Genomic DNA, 18170 nt, shown 5'->3' on the forward strand with positions numbered 1-18170 from the left:
GATCTAGAGGAAAGAGGGCCAATGCAAGAGGAGGCGGTTGTCGTGGCGTGTTAAGGAGGGGCTGTTTAATCCGATATTTAAAAGGGGTTTGCGGCCTTAGCCTGCTTTGTTGCACGTCTACTCGGAAGTAAGTCGTTTTGGCTCCAGTGGGACTTACTCCCGTGTAAGCGTGTCATGCACTTTCGGGCTGCAACAGCTTCGCTACCTGCAAAGTGGGCCTCACGGAAGGAAGCCCCATGAGAGGGCCGGAAAGTCCTTCCCCCAAGGAGTGGAGGGTTCCTATGAGGGAGGGAATGCCCCCCCCCACGGGCAGCCTCAAGGGCAGCTGAATGGCCGTGTGGTGTGTAGTGCTGGCCTCATAGGGCTTGGGGACCTGGGTTCAAAACTCCGCTCAGCCATGGCAGTCTCTCGCTCTCTGAGCTTAACCTACCTCACAGGGTGGGTGTGAGGATAAAAATGAGGAGGTGGGGGGACAACCATCTTCACCTCCATGAGCTCTTTGTAGGAAAGGTAGTGGGATAGAAATGTAACAATAATGACAAAAAGTAAAAAATGTAAAAGCTTAGCAAGAATTCATCAGATGCTGAGCCCTCTGGGGTGAGACTGTGGGGTGGGTTTTCCCTCTCTACACAATAGAACTGGGAAAAGATAAAATTTCAGGGATGATGTTGGCAGGGAGCCCAGTAGGAAGGCCTTGGCTTTGGCGGCACACATGCCTGTCAAAAATGCAGTTATTTGAAATGGGGGCGGGGGCGGGCTGTGACAAGATCCCACAAACTCTTTGTTTCACTGTGGTACAAAATAGGGTCACCTACTTGGGCAGGGGGGCAGGATGCCAATGCCAAGTAGTCCTGGCACAATTTGTTTTGTTTTCCCCGCCCAAGTTAATGCCCAGGATTGTTTTTACGTCGGGCTGTGTTGATTAAAACACTTAGGTCTATGTTCAGTGGCATTAGAGAAAAACAAATCTTGCAGCCGGTATAAATCATGCTAATTCTGCATGTTTTATATTTATATATTCAGCTTAATTTGTTCAGCTTGTGAAAGAAGGAATGATGCACAACTCATTTGGGATGGGAGGGCTTCGCAAAAGCGCTGAAAGAGCAGGATCCTCACAATTGCTTTGCCGCCAGAATGGTGGGGTGACCACAAAAGCCAGAGACCCAAATCTCCCCATAGACCTATCAAGGATCCCTTGCCTTCTGGGGAACTTTGAGACCAAAAAACTTTATCAGCATAAATAAACTTTATCCAGGAGACAGTGAACATGAATCCATCTCTTTTTGAGAGAAGTATTAGAGAGAGAAATGCAATGCCCTTTGGTGATATGCAGTAACCTTTGTATTATTTATTTTTGCATATAACATCATCCATGGTGTTCCTGGTGTTTATAGAGTGCGTCAGAGGAGAGCCGCCACTGCCCTACCCACCCCTGTCCTGCAAGGGGCATCCAATGTATATTTGAGATTGCATGGGCAGGAAGAGGGAAGTGGGAAAGAACAATGTACCCATTAGGGAAGTTATACCCACTTAGGTTTACCTACAGGCAGGCACAGGGACACACAGTAGTCCAGTGAGACAGCAGGTAGCCCACATTAATCAGCCAGCAAGATTCATAAGCAGACAGCAATTGGAACACTGGTTCCCCTGCTCTCTTCACCCACTGCACCCATATGGTGTCCCCCAGAAGTTGTTGTACTCCATCTCCCTTCAGCAATAGCCAAAAATGACCCAGTGTTCAGTGGTGATAGGAGTTGTAGTCTAACAAAAAAAATCACGTTGGCTCTTCAGTAGACCCAAGAACTGCATGGTTGGACTGACATATGCCACCCCCTTTTCCATGTTCACTAATAGATACTGGAGGGGCCCAACCTTGTGATTTGGCAGGGCTTGTTTAATTGTGTCACTCAGATCAGTGGCTTTTAAGCTGAGCTTGATTGGCAGGTGGCTCCCTTATTTGCAGGCTCAGCAGTGCAAAAAGCAGAGAGGCCTGTTCTAAACGCATGGCTGGAGGAGAGGTGGACTGGACCGTCATCGTTCTGACATGTCAGCACAAGGACAGCGTCTTTGCCTTCCAAAAAGGTGAGTGGAGGCCTTCCTGTACACACAGAGATCCGAGCCAACACATTGCAGGGCAAGGTTAGGGCTGGAGCTGAATTAAAAATGGGGGAGGGGGGCTCAGAACAATGAAGTTGGAATGGAGCTTGTAGGCCACCTCACTCAACCCTTTGTTGAAAATCCAGAGCTATTTTGTGATTTTGTAATTTCATTATGCTTTCATGATTTTGTTGTAGAGCACTGTGGTTTTTTTAAAAAATGAGTTGGCAGTATGGTATTAAATTTTTCACTGACGACACCTTGTTGATCGTAGGCAATCCTTTAATTGCTATTCTCGCGCTTTAGGCTAGATTTGATGTCTTTGGGGAGGTGGCAGGCTTAGCAGCTAATTATGAGCCTTTAATATTCTGCTGCCTGACCAAAAGCAAGACCAAGCAGTGTCCTGGGTCACCCTGAAAACTTTTAGTATTTGAGAATCCACTGGCAGGCATGGCTGGACCAGCATCAGACAAGGGCTGGCAGGGCTGAGGGATGCAGGAAAGGCTGGGACCAACCAGGGAGCCACTGACCCTTCCACTCCTACCTCCGGGGCTTCTCACAAGCTGCCGGGGGCCTCCCCCCTTCTCCCTCTCTATGCTGTGATCTGTGTTTACTGAGTCTCTATTCGTTTGGCTTCCAGAACTGGAGGTCCGCAGGGATCGGGGCTCCTTGGGGCGACAGCCCACCCTGCTGACGGTTGAAGACCCCAAAGGCCAGGTTGGCAGCGGAGGAGCCACCCTCAACGCACTACTAGTGGCAGCTGAGCACTTGAGCGCTCGAGCAGGCTACACGGTGAGCAAGGGAGAAGACAAATGCCAACTGTCCACTGCCAGGATCCCTGACCCCAAGCTGCCTCCTTCTGCCTCCTCTGCCCTGCTCATGGCACCTGCCTTTGTCCTTCAGCTTCCAGACCATTGTATTTCCTAATCTAAGAGACCCCCCTCTGATGTTCCTTCCAGGTGGTCACATCTGATGTCTTGCAAAAGGCCTGGATCCTCATTCTGCACATGGTGAGCTCTGTGGCGGGGCTGTACTGACCGTGCTTGGGTGCGATCCTCAGAAGAGCAAGAGGGCGGTGCCTCATTTCTAGTCAGGCACCAAGGAGAAGAGCTTCCACAGCAGGAGACTTCCCTCCTCTTGGATGGGACAAGCTGCTCCTAATCTTCAGCTACTTGGAGGCTGTGCCTTCAGCCTGCTCCCTCTGCTGCTCTGCTATTCTGCTTTCCTTCTTGCCAGGGCCGGGACTTCCTATTCGATGACTGCAGCCGAGCATTCACCTGCCTCCCCCTGGAGGATCCTGCAGCCCCTGCTGAGGCACTCACCTGCAACCTGGACAGCCTCCTTGCAACCCTGATGCACCAGGTCAGTGTGGTGGATCCTTGCAGGCTGTCCTGTTTCAGTGCCTTGGTGGGCTTTGCCCTCTCCCTGCCAACCCCCACCGTGCCCTGCAGGGGCTCAGAGGTGCTGCTCCTGTTCCTACAGGCTCAGATTCCTCCTCCTTGCCTCTATTTCCAGGTGTGCAGAGGCTCCCCCCCAGGGGTCTGGGTTTCCAGCACAGATATGCTTCTCACAGTCCCAACCATGACAGGTGAGGTGTATGGGAGGCTGCAAGGAGAGAGTGGTGGTTCTGTGAAAGCCAGAAAAGGTTGCATCCTGAGAAATGGCTAAAAGTGCCTTCTTTCTCCTCCCATGATTCATTTTGAGGTGTTCCTTTAATTTTGATTTCTATTTTGGGAGGTCATGGGTGGGTGTTCCTCAATGGGCAAGACTTGCCAAATCTTATGTAAAGCTGGATGCCTCCCCTCCCCTCCCAGAGATCGACTGGCATGGATTCCAGGGGGTGAGAGTCATTGCTGTGCCCGGGAGCATTTCCTATGCTAGGCAGCATGGAGTCTACCTCGCTGACGCTCAGGTACCTTGCCCAAGACCTCTTCCAGCAGCCACCCAGTTGCCCCTCTAACCCCCTGCCTGGGACGACCCTTTCGACCCTGGACGACCCTTTCGGCACTTGGTCTGGAAAACCTCTACAATTCCCAAAAGTAATGGATACCAAATTTCAGGCCCAGAGTTCTTTTGGGTGTTTTTCCCTTTTGAAGGCACCCTTCTCCTGGGCTGCTTGCTTTCCTCCAGGCATTGCTAGACTCCCACTCCCACCTTCCCTGGCCATTAGCCATGCTTCTTGCGGGATCTGATGAGAGCTACAAACCCAGCAGCATCTGAAGATACCTCTCCTCACTTGCCCCACTACTTTCATGGGCCCGTAAGAAGACATAGTTGTGTATCTTTCCTTCCAGGGCAGATAGATGTTGTTTGGCAGATGCAGCCCAGATCAGGACTGTGGAGGAGACAAAGGGTGAAAGCCTCAGTCTCCGGGCTACTATTTCAGAGAAAAATAAAAAAGCCAAGTAATTAGCACCGTGTCTCGTTAGGCCCTCCTCTCACAGATAATTGCTGCCCAAGTGCATTAGCTGTTGACGCTCCTTGGGGTAACTCTGCTCATCCTTGTCCCTCCAGGGGGTAGTGCAAGACATCTTCTACCAAAGCCCCGAAGACCAAATCCGGCAGTGCGTGGGGCCAGACGGGAAGGTCCCGCTGGTGAGTTCTGGGCCTGGGCTGGAGTCACAAGAAGAGCCCTGCAGCTGGATGAGACCCATCTAGTGCAGCATCCTGTTCTCACCATAGCCAAGCAGATGCCCCTAAGGAAAGGAAGCCCCCAAGCAGAACCTGAGGGAAACTTCAACTTTCCCATTGTTATTCCCCATAATCTGGTATTCAGAGGTAGACTGAACCAGAGCAAATGGCAACCCATGGAAACCCAAATGGCTATGTATTCTGATTCAGCATCAAAGAGCAGGTTTTTCTGTGGAAATCCGGGGGGGGGGGGTAGCATGGACCTGTGGCTACAAACTGCAGGGCAAAAGTTAAGTGTGGGTGAGCCCTCAGTTGCAGGGCAAGCCTGCAGCAGAACCATCTGCCTGAAACTCTTGAAATCTCACTGAAGAGCTGAAAACACTTGAAAAGCTGAGCTGCTTATTACTCCTGCAGGTGTGTGGGGTTGTCTTCTTCTCCTCTGAAGCAGCGGAGCAGCTTCTGGCCACCCATGTCATGCCACCCCTTGATGCCTGCACATACATGGGGCTGGACTCAGGAGCCCCTGCCATCCAGGTGAGGCCCTTGTGAAGAGGCAGGTTAGGGAAGAGGAAATCACCTGGGTGGCTGCAGATGAATCTGCCCAGGTGTGAATTGCGAGAGCTGCAGAAGATGGGAAGAAGGGCGCAGCTGGTCTGGGGGAAGTCCCGAGTGGCCGGCAGCAAGCCCCTGGCCAGAGACCCCCACACTGGATGGTCGCAGGGTGCAGGCCAGGTGAGTGAGCTGTGGGGCTTTGGGCCCATTGAGTCAGCCTTCAGAAGGCCAGTCCAACCTGAGTTTGAGGTCAATGTGCTCTTGAAGATTGTGTTAAGAGTTGCCAAGTCAAGCTGGAGGGGGGAGGCAGCCGACATGGCACCCTCCAGATGTTTTGTAATACAGCTTCCGCCATCTGCAGCCAGCATCTGGAGGGCACCATCTGGGGAGAGGTGTTCTGGGTCTTCCCAGGCCCAGAATGGGCTGCTGCCTCCAGTCAATATGAGTGATCCAGAGAATGTCCCCAACACCACCTCCTAGCACATCTGCTCCTGGGCAAAGCATTTCCCCTGTTCTCTAACTGCAGCGTTGAGTTGTTGGGAAAATGTGTCCCCCCCACTTCTTCACAGTAACAACTATTGCAGGAAGCAGCGCTGTGGGCTTGTGGGCACACTAGTGTCCTCAAGTCCTATTGCAGCTTTGGAAGCCTTTCAAGGCTTCCCTGCCATGGTGAATTTTCCTCCATTTGAGTTATCTCTTTTCCTGGTGGTTTTTTTTTTTTTTTTGAAGCTCAGTGCTCCAGCTGCAAAATGTTGGGACGCCCATGTGCACCAAAATATGCTACAATAGAGCTGCAGTTGTGTTGCCCACTCCCCATCTTCCCTTATGAGGAGGCAGGTGACATTGAGGTTGGGCTGGCTTTGGTGTTCCATTGCAGTGATGGTTTCTTGTGCATTGGGAAGAATGCCTCAAGCTGCCAAGGATCTCATGGTCTGTCCCTGAGAGGGCTTTTTTGCATAATCTGCTGCAAAAGCGTTTTCTTCATCTCTCAAGGGTCTAAGGGCTGCCTTGCACCATAATTGCTGCCCTGCAACTGCAGACCCAGAGTACTGCCTGCCCCAGAGGTGTCCTTAGCCTGCATTAGAAATCAGGCTTTTAGTGTTGCAGCATAAGGTCTCTGGAATCAGTTACCTACCAAAAACAGTCAGGCACCCCACAGGATGATGTTTAAGTGCTTATGGAATACATTTTTGTTTAGAGGAAGGCTTTCCCTGAGGTGTAACCTTACCATTTGTGGAAAATCAATTTTGTACCTGATGAAATCCTTTCTTTAGAGTGTGTGTGAAGATTTGAGTTTGTTTAACTGATCTTATTATTGTTCTCAGAGCTTTGTGCCTGCACCCTGTTCTGCTTTCATATTGTATTTGGTGGAATTTATGCAGTGATGCTGTCTGTAATAATAATTGCTTGTGGTCTTCCCCCATCATTTCTTTCTACTCCTGAATCTTGGCAGCTTTTTGCAGGTGTGTGTGTTTGTGTGGTGGAGGAATGGCCTCCCTCCCTCCCTCTTCTTGTGACTTATACAACTGAGGCTGCCTTTGGCCAAGGAGGAAGCAGCCTAAACAGTATTTCGTATTTGCCCCTGAAGCAGTTATTCCACCTCTCAATGGGCATTAACAACTACAATAAATGGGTTTTTGGGTGGGGCACTTTGAGAAGCCCCTTCTTTCTCTCTCTCCTCTCCTTTTCTGTATCCAATACCCTTTTTTGGGGGGTGGGGGAAATAACACCTCCCTAAGACAGAGACCACTGGAGCTTGCACAGCTTCCCTCTTTCTGCATCTTGCAGAACAGTGAGTGAGCTTTTTATCTGAGCCTAGAGATCCTCCGCTACTAGCCATGATGGCTATTCTCTGCCTCAACCACCAGAGGTATGTAGTATCCTCTGAACACCAGTTGCTAGAAACCACAGGAGAGAAATGTGCTCTTTAAAAAAGTTTTTATTAAAGATTTTATTGTGTAACAAACAAGCAAATAAACAAAGAAAAGTACATATATAGTATATCCACTTTCAATTAATAAGAGTCTTTACCACAGTTTGTTTACATTTGGTATGAAACACTGTTGTCATCTGCATTATGCAGTTGGGAGAAAAGAGAGAGAGAGAGAGATGGGGAGGGGAGAGATGGTAGGGATAATGATTTTCTGTTTCGTAATGTTTGTGCAGGGTGTTTGTGTCAGCATCATGTGTTTCGGTCCTCTATCAGAGCTTGGCTGATTGCAATGTGGTTTGTGTGTATGCGTGAGAATGGGGTTGTTGGGTCAGATTAGTCATATTGATTCATATGTTGTTGGGGGGTTGGATAGGCCATTGTCTTGTTGGCCTCTATATGTGATAAAGGGGAGCCACACTGGGATGAAGGTGCCCTCCTTTGTCTGTCCCCATGCTACTTTAAGTTTGTTGGTGCTCGGATCTTGCTTGTGGGTTTCTCCCAAGTGTCTGGCTGGCCACTGTGAGAGCAGGAGGCTGGACAAGATGGGCCACCAACCTGATCCTGCAGGCTTTCCTTATGCTCTTAGGCCTGCTTCCTTGCAGACCCCCGGAAGCCCTGCTGGGCAGCTTTTAACTTGAGACAGTGCTCCTTCAATCTCTCCCACCCACCCCATTTGTTATTCCAGTCAGTCCATTGCACACCTTGGAAACTGTCCCTCCACTTGTCATGATGTGCAAATGCTTTGGTTGGGTGTCTCCTTGTGGAGCCAGATGTTTCCCTGACCAGAAGACTCATTCACCCCCTCCTTGTTCTTCCCTCATGCCAGCTCTCTCTCTTCTTCGACATCCTGCTCTGCATGGCTCAGGGAGTCAGTGAAGAGGCCTTTGTGAAGGGTCAGAGACCAGGGATGGGCAGTGGCGACAATGTCCAGGAGACAGGGGCAGAGAGAAGTGCCCGTTCCGTGCTGTGGAAAGCTCTCCATGCCATGCCGCTCACAATGGGTGAGGTTGTGAACTTGCCTCGTCCAATACCAGCCAGCCTCTCCAGCCTGATGCTTGGTGCCCTCGAGATGTTTTGAACTTTGACTCATCAGCCGTAGCTAGCCCAGCTATACAATGCTGGGGCTGATGCGAGTTGTTGTCAAAAACATCTGGAAGGCTCCACGTTGGTGAAATCGGCCTCCCTTCCACCATTTGGTGATGCTGGTTTTCTGGGGCAGCGCATCGCTTTCTGTCCTAGGGAGTGGGCAAAGGGTACCCAGTGGGGAGGCAAGGGGCACACTGCACAACAAATCCCGACATCTGCCTCCAGGGAGACAAGCTTGCAGATCTCTCCATCTCCTCCTCTGCAGTGGTGGGAGGCTGTTTCTCTCTGGTATGGTAGGAGGCAGGAGAGGGGCTGCCAGACTGAAACCCAGGGAGACAAAACACATTGGCTTGTATAGGCAGCTAAGTTCTACTCAGAGCACACCAGAGTCCACTGTGTCCATTGATTTCAGTAGGTCTAGCACTGGCTACGTAATGCGTTCCCTCTTTTGACCTTCCTTCCCGAGAGGCCTTTGGAGGCCTTGTCGGTGTGGGATACCCTCTGAGGTGCCAATGGTGGCCTCTGTCTCCTCCCTCTTCACAGCATACATCCCCGAGGGTTGCTATGACTACATGACCATGTCTGCCAGCGACCACATCCGCCACCTCACGCCCCACCCAGGCAATGCCCGCAGCAGGTCCTTCTGCAAAGTGGCACATTCCCATGTGGCTGTGAGTACCACCCCTGGTTGGGGGATGCCTCAGAGGCTCTTGAGTGCCTTGTTTTTGTGGGAGGGGCCCCCACTTCACCCCAGCAGCCTTCTCTGCAGCACAGTTGTGTGTGTGCTTGGCAGGGTGGGGCAGCAGGTGTGATATGCAACTGGGTGAAACTGAAGTCTATGTGCATTCTGCTGACGAGACAACTTCCCATAATTAAAATTCCAAAATTCTGGTTTTCTTGTAATTTAGAAGGTGTGGGCAGGAGCAGCTGTTGCCAGATGGGAAGGGGCAAAGAGTTGCCATGGGGCTCATATAGGGCAGTTCCTTCTGCTAAGCTCTGCTCTGGGCCTTGTATTTTACCTGCTGCTGCCCCACTTGATTGCACGTTTTGTTCCCCACCCATAAGGACTAGCAGCTTATGTAGGCAGATAAGGCTGCTTGGACTTCCCTGACTCCCTATGACCCCTCTTCCTCTTCCCTCCCATGCAGGAGCCTCAGCTGCTGGCTGAGGGCTGCTCCGTCACCAACAGCCTCTTGGAGGGAGCAGTGAAAGTGGGGCCTGGGAGCGTGATCCAGCACTGCCGCTTGAAGGTGGGCCATGCTTGCTGGAGATGGGAGTAAGGAGGTTGGCAACAGCCCTTGTTCTCTGCTCGGCACCAGAAGTTCTCTCTTTGGCTTCCCTGGGTCATCTTTGGCAGATTAGAAACAGGAACCAGTCCCAGAGGTGGTATTTGGGCCAAGCCTTGAGGTTTGGCAGGATCAGGTCCAGGGCAGGAGATGATATGAGGAGGACAAGGACCCAAGGTTCAGTGTGGTGTAGGGGTTAAGAATGTTGAACTAGGACCTGGGAGACCAGGTTTCGAATCCCACATCCACCCATGAAGCTCACTACGTGGCCTTGACCCAGTCACGGCCTCTCAGCCTGATCTACCTGACTGCTACGGGGATAAAATGAAGAGGCAGAGAACCACATACATCACCTTGAGCTCCTTGGAGGAAAGGAGGTGGGGCAAAAATGTTGTAAATAGGTTGCAGGGAGCCAGAGCTGTTGGTGTTTTGCCTGCCACTGCCCTCTGTTGACTGAATGCAGCCTCATCCTTCATTTGTTCACCACAACTCTCCCCAGCCAGCTAGTTGCCTGACACACAGGCAGGGTGACCTGGCTGCAGCAACCTTGAGCCGGGATCTCAGGTCTGCTTTCTCTGGGTGGGTTTTGCCCAGGGCAGTGGACAAACCGTCTCCCCTCTCTCCCAGCTGTCCTGACAACTCTACTCCAACCCCCAAAGAGCAACCTCTGTGTGGGCTCCCTCCAGTGGCAGCAGAGCTGAGCACGTGTCAGAAATGCCTGTGGCCCCTTGGTCTTTTTCTCCAGGGCCCTTTGGAGATTCACACTGGCTGCCTCCTCACTGGGCTGGACGTGGCATCCTCCGTGGCCCTCAGGAGCTACCTGCTTCGGGACGTGGTTGTCCAGGGACACACCGTCAGGCTGAGAGGGATGCCTTGTAAGGTCTTCACCCTGAGTGGGCATCATGACGACTGGCAGGTGTGTAACAGGAGTCTGCTTGGCATGGGGGGAAGGAGCCCAAATTCTACGGGTTGGAGGCAACTTGCAACTCTCTGGGGAATCCCACTCCCCACAGCAACCCTGCTGCTTCCTTCAGAGAGCTGGGGGCGGCAGTTTGTCTTGAGGCAGGTGACCTTAAGAAGCCCAGAACTGTCTGCCCCACCCCACCTCTATTCTATTGGTTATTCCTACTTCTCTGAGGCACTCACACCTGCCCTCTTCTCTCTTTAGAGTATGGCAGAAGAAGGCGGCACCTACCTGAACATGCCCTGGAATGAGTTTTTCCTCCACACTGGAATACGGTACGTGCACAGGTCTCAGCCCATTCTCTTGAGGGCCCCACACATCAGCCACCCCACCCCGTGCTGTGGAGCTGCTGCTCTGCCTCCATTTATTTTATTTATGTACTGCTTATCTACAATTGCCCCTGAACAGTGTATGAAAAGTACAACACAGAATTAGTTAAAACTATAAATTAAAAATGCCTCCATGGACACAAGCTCTAGGTGATGGGGCTCATCATTAACTACCGGCGTATAAGACAACTCCCAACTTTTCCAGTTAAAATACAGAGTTTGGGATATACTCGCCGTATAAGAAATATGACCCGGCGTTTAAGACGGCCCCCAACTTTTGAGAAGATTTTCCTGGGTTAAAAAGTAGCCCTATCCGCAGGAATATACAGTAATTAATACAAGATTTCAATTTGTGCAACTGATTCTCATTCAAGAGACACTTTCCGGGTGTATTTCATATTCAATGTACAATCTGTGTTGCAAGTTTGGGTTTTTGATCCTTACAGTCCCATTAAAAATGAGGGACAAAGCAGCCTTTTTGTTCATTTGGAGTGGAGGACTTTACTGATTTGTGGCCTTGTAGCGAGGAGGGCTGGCTGGGGGCTGCCACCTTCCTTCCTTGTGGGGTTGAGGCTACTTTTCCGTGCTTTGCTGGGTGGTAGTGACTGACGTGCCACCATCCTTGCCCTGCCCAGGAGTCACGATCTTTGGAGCCCAGACACCCCTTCCAGCCGCCGCTGCCTGCTGAATGCCCGCCTGTTTCCCGTGCTGCATGCCTCCGAGCCCCTGGGAGTCAGGGACGTCCTCTGGCTCTTGGGCTCCCCTCTTTCTCCTCCAGGGGCTGAGCAGCTGCAGCGCTGGCGGACTTCCTGGCGCATGTCCTGGGAGGAGCTGCAGGGGAGCCTTGACCAGGAGGCGGAGCTGGCTGCCCGCAGGGCCACCTTTTTCTTGCAGGCCCAGAGCAAGACCAAGAAGGTCCTGATGGAGCATAGCAACTGCAGCCTTCTACCGCTGATCCGCTCCGCAGCTCTGGAGGGCTACCACAAGGCCATGCTGGAGACACTAGACCAGGGTGAGACATGCTGGCAGGGTGTGTGTGTTTCTGTGTCTGGAGCAGCATTTTGCCCCTTTAATTGCAGGGTGCCTATATATGGGAGTGGAAGGAAGGAAGGAAGGAAGGAAGGAAGGAAGGAAGGAAGGAAGGAAGGAAGGAAGGAAGGAAGGAAGGGGGTAGCTCCTACCCAGTGCCTGCCAACGGCTGGATGAGAATTCCACCTTGGTTCCTTCTGGTTGCCGCTGGATTGCCTTTCCCCAGTCTGAGGAAGCCTGCACCTCTGCTTCAGCTTTTCCCAGAGTTCCCTGGGAGTCTGGCAGCTCCACCCAACAGTGCCTCAGTGAGCAGCTCTGCCATTGCCCAGCCTGGCTGTTTTCAAAGATGGCAGACTGGCCTTGTCCATGTGGCCAAAGCTCTTCCTAGAGCTGGCCTTTCCCCTCCACTCTTCCTGGCTCCAGGGACACTTGTGTTGTGAATCCACACAGGCTTTGTGGAGACGGTTCCTCCCAGTCCTCCCATGGACTACTGGGTTTGGGGAGCACACCATTTTGACACCCATTAAAACCTCCCAATGTTCCCAGGTGTAGCCATTCCCAGGAACAGCCCAGTTTCAAACCAAGGAGCCACTTTTTGGGCTCTGAGGCCACTTCTTGTTTGCCTCCTAGTTGCCTCCATGGCCAGAGACCCTGGCGTTGCTGCTCGATCCCTGGCTTGCATTGCTGACCTCCTGGGCTGCCTGGCCAAAGGGGAAGGGGGCTTACGGAGTGGCCCGGCAGCCAACGTGGCTTGGGCCCAGGCCTTCCAGCACCTTGAGAAGGGGGACATCCCTGAGGGTGTCAAGGAACTGGCCAAGGAGAGGAAGAAGTGGCTGGACAGGTACTGCAAGTGTGTGTTTGTGTGTGTGTAGTGATAAAGCTGTATTCCTGTTGGCCCCACCTGTCCATCTGCTGGCAAAGGCAAGTTCTCTGTGCAAAGCTCAGTCTGCACATGACCAGGAACACTTTGCCATCACTGCTCAAGGCCATGCTGTTTCCTGCACTCACTGGGAGCATGGAGGGAAGGAACATGGAAAGGTGGGCTGGCCTTGTCTTCTGAGGCCTCAGGGGAAGGGCAGGTATGCAGTGACAAAGCACCTGAGCCAAGCTCAAATCCTGGCATCAGGTGATGGGAGGCCTTTTTCCACCTGGCCTGGTTGGGCAGGTCCCTTGACTGACTCCAGCTACAAAAGCTGAGGCTCTTAAACAGGCTATTGGGCTGGGATGTTGTTAGGGGGCGGGGGCAGTTGTTATGGTTATTGATAATAATTTTATGTATATTTATTTTTATACCTTGTTATGATTTAATGTGGGAATTGTTAAATTGGTTGTGCAGCTTCTGATGTTTTATTTATTGTTTATGGCTGTTTTTGTTATATTTCTAATTAAGTATGTTTTTCATGTTGTAAGCCGCCTTGAGCATGGTTTTAACTATGGAAATAGGGCATACAAGTAAAACACTGCATGTATGGGAGGGACCCTCCTCTGCCAAGGTGCTGGAGAGCTGCTGCCAGTCAGAGACTGGGCTACATAGACCAAGGGTTCGATTCTGCTTCTGATGTCCATGGGGTATTGCAGAGCAGATGCCTTGGCCCATGGGGGCCTTTGGAGTTGCGCAAGGGACAGAGGCTCACAAGTGGCCCTACAGAGCAAGCCTGTGGTGGCAGACAGAGGACGGGAGAAGAATCTGGGGGCCTGCATGAGAGAGCTGCCTCTGTGCTGGAATGCCTCCGAGTGCTCACCCCACTGGGAAAATGGGAAGGAGAGTTTCTTGCCCCTCAGGATGGCCTCTGTGTGGGCAAAAACAACTGAGATGGAAAAGCACTTGGCCAATCAAACAACCTTCGCCAGCCTAGGACTACAACTCCGATCAGTCCCTGCACGATCTATGACCATGCTGACTCACAGCATCTCATGCTGATGGAAGTATTGCACCATTGCAGGGCACCCAGTTGGAGAAGGCTGTTGGCAGAAGCAGCCCAAGCAACCAGAGACACCCTTTTCTCCTTCCTTGCAGGCCTGTCCTCCTTGTCCGTGCCGCTCGGCACTATGAGGGTGCTGAGCAGATCCTTGTCCGCCAGGCTGTGATGTCCTCCTGCCAGTTCATCAGCCTCAGGCTGGCCACACTGCCTCCCATGGGCCGCTGGGTGAGAGCGGCCTGCCCAGCCAGAATAGACCTCTCTGGTAAGTGGCTGCTGGGCCTGGGCTTGCCAAGTTGCCCTTCCTGGGGCCAGGTAGCCGCTTGCCTACCTGCGAGTGACATTTGGCTCCTGCCTTGAGTGCTGGGGGATCCATCCCCAGCAAGGCAGGAGCAAGCCCTGGGCTCACTGAGGAGCAGAAGCATGAAGTGATGTGCAGGGTCTCATGCAAGGGCGTGGAGGATGAGTTGTGTGCAAGCAGCATCCTTTGAAGTGTTGCAAGGTCTCCTGGGGAGAGTCCCACTCTTTGGTTATGGGCTTGGGTGGGTGGTTGGGCAGGAGGCTGTGCGTTTTCTTATGTGACCCCCCTTGGGCTAAATTTTGCAGGTGGCTGGAGCGACACTCCTCCCATCACATATGAACACGGAGGTGCAGTGGTGGACTTGGCTGTCCTGGTGGATGGGCACAGGCCCATTGGTGCACAGGCCCGGCGCATTGCCGAGCCAGAGCTGTGGCTTGTTAGCAGCAGCGGGAGGCTGGAAGGAGAGATGGTGGTGGAGCTGGTCTGCAGAGACCTGGAAGACCTACAGGATTACTGCCAACCTCATGCACCCGGTAGGAGCCCCTTTTCCTGGAGCGGGAAGGGAGCAACTGTACCAAAGCAGCTTCCTTGCTTGCTGTGAGGAGACCATGTGAGAGGCTTATCAGGTGGCAGTAGGGAGCCCTGTACTGGCTGTGCTGTAGCTCAGTGGTAGAATAGCTGCTTTGCATGCAGAAGGTTCCTGGTTCAATCCCCGGCAGCATCTCCAGGTGGGACTGCCTGAAATCCTGGAGAACTGCTGCCTGTCAGTGTAGACAATACTGAGCTAAATGGACCCAAGGTTTGACTTGTTAGAAGGCAGCTTCCTCTGATTCTAGGCAGAGTTGCATCTGCTATAAAATGTGCCTTTTGTTTTCACATGTCTGTCGGATGCCTGAGAGTAGCTGGCCTCTTGCTCCTCTTTTAATGGGCCTCAGGACCAGCTACTCACCTGCTAGATCACAATGCTTTGGAATGAGGCCTGTTTCTCTGCAATGCCATATTGACTCTTGCTGTGAATTGTGCCCGCCCTCCAGCGTCACTCCTGCTGACTTTTGAAGTGGCTCCCCTGCCTGATCTTCCCACCATGGCCTGTTAAGCTTCATCGCATTCCCACTCCCGAGTTCAGATCCTAACTGCAACCCCGCTAGCCCCTTCCTGAGTCCAGGTCTCATTTCTTTCCACTGTGGGCCAGAAAGGGGCTATCCTGGCTTCCACTCCCATTTTTTCCCTTCTTCTTAGGAGCTTTGTTGAAAGCAGCCTTGATTTGCACCCACATTGTGGACCTTGCTTCTCAGAATTCCTTGCGGGAGCAACTGATGGAACACTTTGGAGGCGGCTTTGAACTCCGCACCTGGTCACGTCTTCCTCACGGATCAGGACTGGGTATGCCTCCAACCTCTCTACGTGCATACCTGGCATTGCTCAAGGGGACCTAGCAAAGACCTCAGGTTCACTCTGGCAGTATTTCTCTTGTTGACGTTAGAGGGGCCTCATGTATCCTGTCCTGCCCCAAAGGCATGAGATGAGAACCCCACTCAACTCTCCTTCCTTTCCTCCATTCAAGATCAGTGCTTTTTTATATACTTCTGCAGACCTTGGGCTCCTTCCCTTGAGTTTTCCAATACCTCCCTCTTGTCTTATGCAGAAGAACAGAAATAGAAATAGAATATGAGATGTTAGGTGTATGGAACCTCCAGTTTCCAGGCACTCTACCACTGACTAGTACCAGCTACCAAGGAGCAACAGTTGGAGATGGCTGTTGTAGGGCTTCTCAGAGGCATCTACGTGGCCAGAGAGGCCTTTGTCTAACCTAGTCTGGCCCTTCTCATGACAAGGTTCTGGTCTGGTGCTGTGGAATCCAAAGGGTGGTGTAGGGCTCCAGTGACAAAGAAAAAAACTGGTAGCTCTCCCCCCCCCCCCGCCACACCGCTAGCTATGTTGTGCTCACTTGCTCTCTCCTGCAGGCACCAGCAGCATCCTGGCAGGGGCTGTGATGGCTTCTCTATACCAGGCATCTGGGCACTCCACCAGCGTTGAGTCCCTCATCCACGCCGTGCTGCATTTGGAGCAGGTTCTCACAACAGGTAAGACCTTTTATTTGTTCTGCTGCACATGCCAAAGAAACCAAAAATCCACAGAAAGGGAGATGTCTAACTCAGCGCCATCTCGTCCTTTTCTTGAAGTCAGCCTCAAATATAGCATTAGCAGGGCCTTGAAGGCATTTCTTCATCTGCCTTGGTTGCTCAGTTGGTAGAGCATGACACTCTTAATCTCAGGGCTATGTATTTGAGCCCCATGTTGGGCAAAAGATTCCTGCATTGCAGGGGGTTGAACGAGATCACCCTTGTGGTCCCTTCCAGCTCTACAATTCTGTGATCAAGACTTGGCTGAAATCTCTCCAGCTCATTTGACTGCTGTGATTTCAACGGTGCTGTTGGCCGTTTTCTGCCTCCCACAAGGGAAGGTATTTTGGGGTGTTTCTGTCACTTGCACAAAACTGCTCCCTCTTCTCCACAGTCCTGGCCATGTCTGATTCCCATTTCTGTATGTTTCATTGGATGAATGTTTTTATTCCTTCTATGCTATTCCTTTTAAAATGTCATATCCTGCCCTTCTGCCAAGCAGCTAAAAGTCAGTTTCCTCCTTCTTGCTTTGCAGACTTTTGCCCTCCACTTGAGTAACACATAAACAGGTCTTAACGCCAGTCTGGATTCTGGTGCCTTCCAAGCAACTGGGCCAGTCCAGTAGCTTCTGCCCTTTGGTTGTGTTTTTGACTTGGCCCTGAAGGAATGTGCATAATAAAAGGCAAAGCCCCCCACCGACAGCCCTGACCCAGACTTGTTAGGAAGACACGAGAACTAGCCTTGTGATGAAATGATTCTTCTGCAATGAAAGAGTTTTTCAGAGGCAGCTTTTCAGGGTTGTGATCTGGGCCTGTGCCCAGGGGTGGAGAGGAGCCAAAAGCGATTACAGTAGAAGCAAACAGGGTTCTAGGTTAAAGAGGAAAAGGCAGTGGGTGGGATGCATCAGGGTGAGGGTGAAGGCAGAGCAGCCCTTTCAGGCCAAAGGGAAGGGCTGCATTGATGGCAGGGTGGTCCTCATTTGCATCTCTTAGATATTTTGAGACTAAATGTAGAAAGAGAACCCAGCAGAAGCAATGGGATGCATAGGAGGAGGGTCTTTACTGTTTCTGAGTGTTGTTTTCTTTTGATAATTCCATTCAGTGCTGCTTTGCTACTGGGGCAGAGCATTCACATGCAGATAAACAGATGTGGATGAATCTATATTGGCTGAAGCAAGGATCTATTTTTGGTATTCTGCTTCTCACACCTACTTCCTAATATTGTCGAGGATGAGACATCATGGAAAGGTTCTCAGTCTGATGGGGGAAGTCACTTTTGATTAACCCCTCTCCATGACACGGTTCCTACTCAAAGGGTGCCCAGGACAGCTTACAACATAGAACGGGATAAAGCCATCGGCAAAATACAGTAATTAAATGGCCATCATCATTCTGCAGGCCTGGACAAATAAAAGGACTTCAAGTGATGTTAATAATGTGAATTCTATCCCATGCTTCATCATGTCTGATTATACATTTTTAAACTATAAAAACATGGTGTAATAATTGAAACCAGATTAAACCAAAGCAGGGTCCTTCTGTCCTTTCCCACAACAGCAATTTTACTGCTTCAGAAAGAAAGAGGGCTCCCAACTATAGATAAGTCTTCTCTTCATTGGATCAGAGACCCCTCCTGCCTCCCACGAGGGATTCACCTGGCAACTGGTAAACAAGCAGGATCTCTTCCTCAACACTTGTTCTTGTTCCTTGCAGGTGGAGGGTGGCAGGACCAAGTGGGTGGGCTGGTGCCAGGCGTCAAGATTGGGCGTTCAAAGCCTCAGCTGCCACTAAAGGTAGAAGTGGAGCAAATCACCATCCCGGAGAGCTTCATACACACCCTGAATGAGCACCTGCTCCTGCTGTACACAGGCAAGACCCGCCTGGCCCGCAACCTGCTCCAGGTACTGAAGGTGCTTGGAGG

General features: G+C 51.5%; 1 protein-coding gene across 3 annotated transcripts in view; it reads left to right on the forward strand.

Annotated features, from left to right (window-relative positions):
- FCSK (fucose kinase) overlaps positions 1-18170 on the forward strand; it is a 20577-nt gene continuing 2407 nt past the window's right edge. Inside the window, exons 1-21 of one of the 3 annotated variants that reach the window (XR_015950554.1) lie at positions 1-127; positions 1964-2082; positions 2738-2889; positions 3057-3107; positions 3334-3459; positions 3613-3685; positions 3912-4009; positions 4612-4692; positions 5143-5262; positions 8040-8214; positions 8843-8970; positions 9448-9549; positions 10331-10501; positions 10754-10824; positions 11514-11890; positions 12538-12748; positions 13925-14091; positions 14433-14660; positions 15367-15510; positions 16092-16211; positions 17807-17914. Coding sequence is in view for 2 of the 3 variants with exons in the window: in XM_088672083.1 (XP_088528209.1) it covers positions 2004-2082; positions 2738-2889; positions 3057-3107; positions 3334-3685; positions 3912-4009; positions 4612-4692; positions 5143-5262; positions 8040-8214; positions 8843-8970; positions 9448-9549; positions 10331-10501; positions 10754-10824; positions 11514-11890; positions 12538-12748; positions 13925-14091; positions 14433-14660; positions 15367-15510; positions 16092-16211; positions 17963-18150 (3015 nt within the window). In the remaining variant the exon portion in view is untranslated. Of the gene's footprint in view, positions 128-1963; positions 2083-2737; positions 2890-3056; positions 3108-3333; positions 3686-3911; positions 4010-4611; positions 4693-5142; positions 5263-8039; positions 8215-8842; positions 8971-9447; positions 9550-10330; positions 10502-10753; positions 10825-11513; positions 11891-12537; positions 12749-13924; positions 14092-14432; positions 14661-15366; positions 15511-16091; positions 16212-17806; positions 17915-17962; positions 18151-18170 lie in introns of all 3 variants that reach the window. The other 2 variants (XM_035119588.3, XM_088672083.1) reach the window with 2 other exon arrangements.

Source organism: Zootoca vivipara, chromosome 6 (assembly GCF_965207765.1).
Source record: "Zootoca vivipara chromosome 6, rZooViv2.hap1.1, whole genome shotgun sequence".
In the NCBI taxonomy this organism is placed as follows: domain Eukaryota; kingdom Metazoa; phylum Chordata; class Lepidosauria; order Squamata; family Lacertidae; genus Zootoca; species Zootoca vivipara.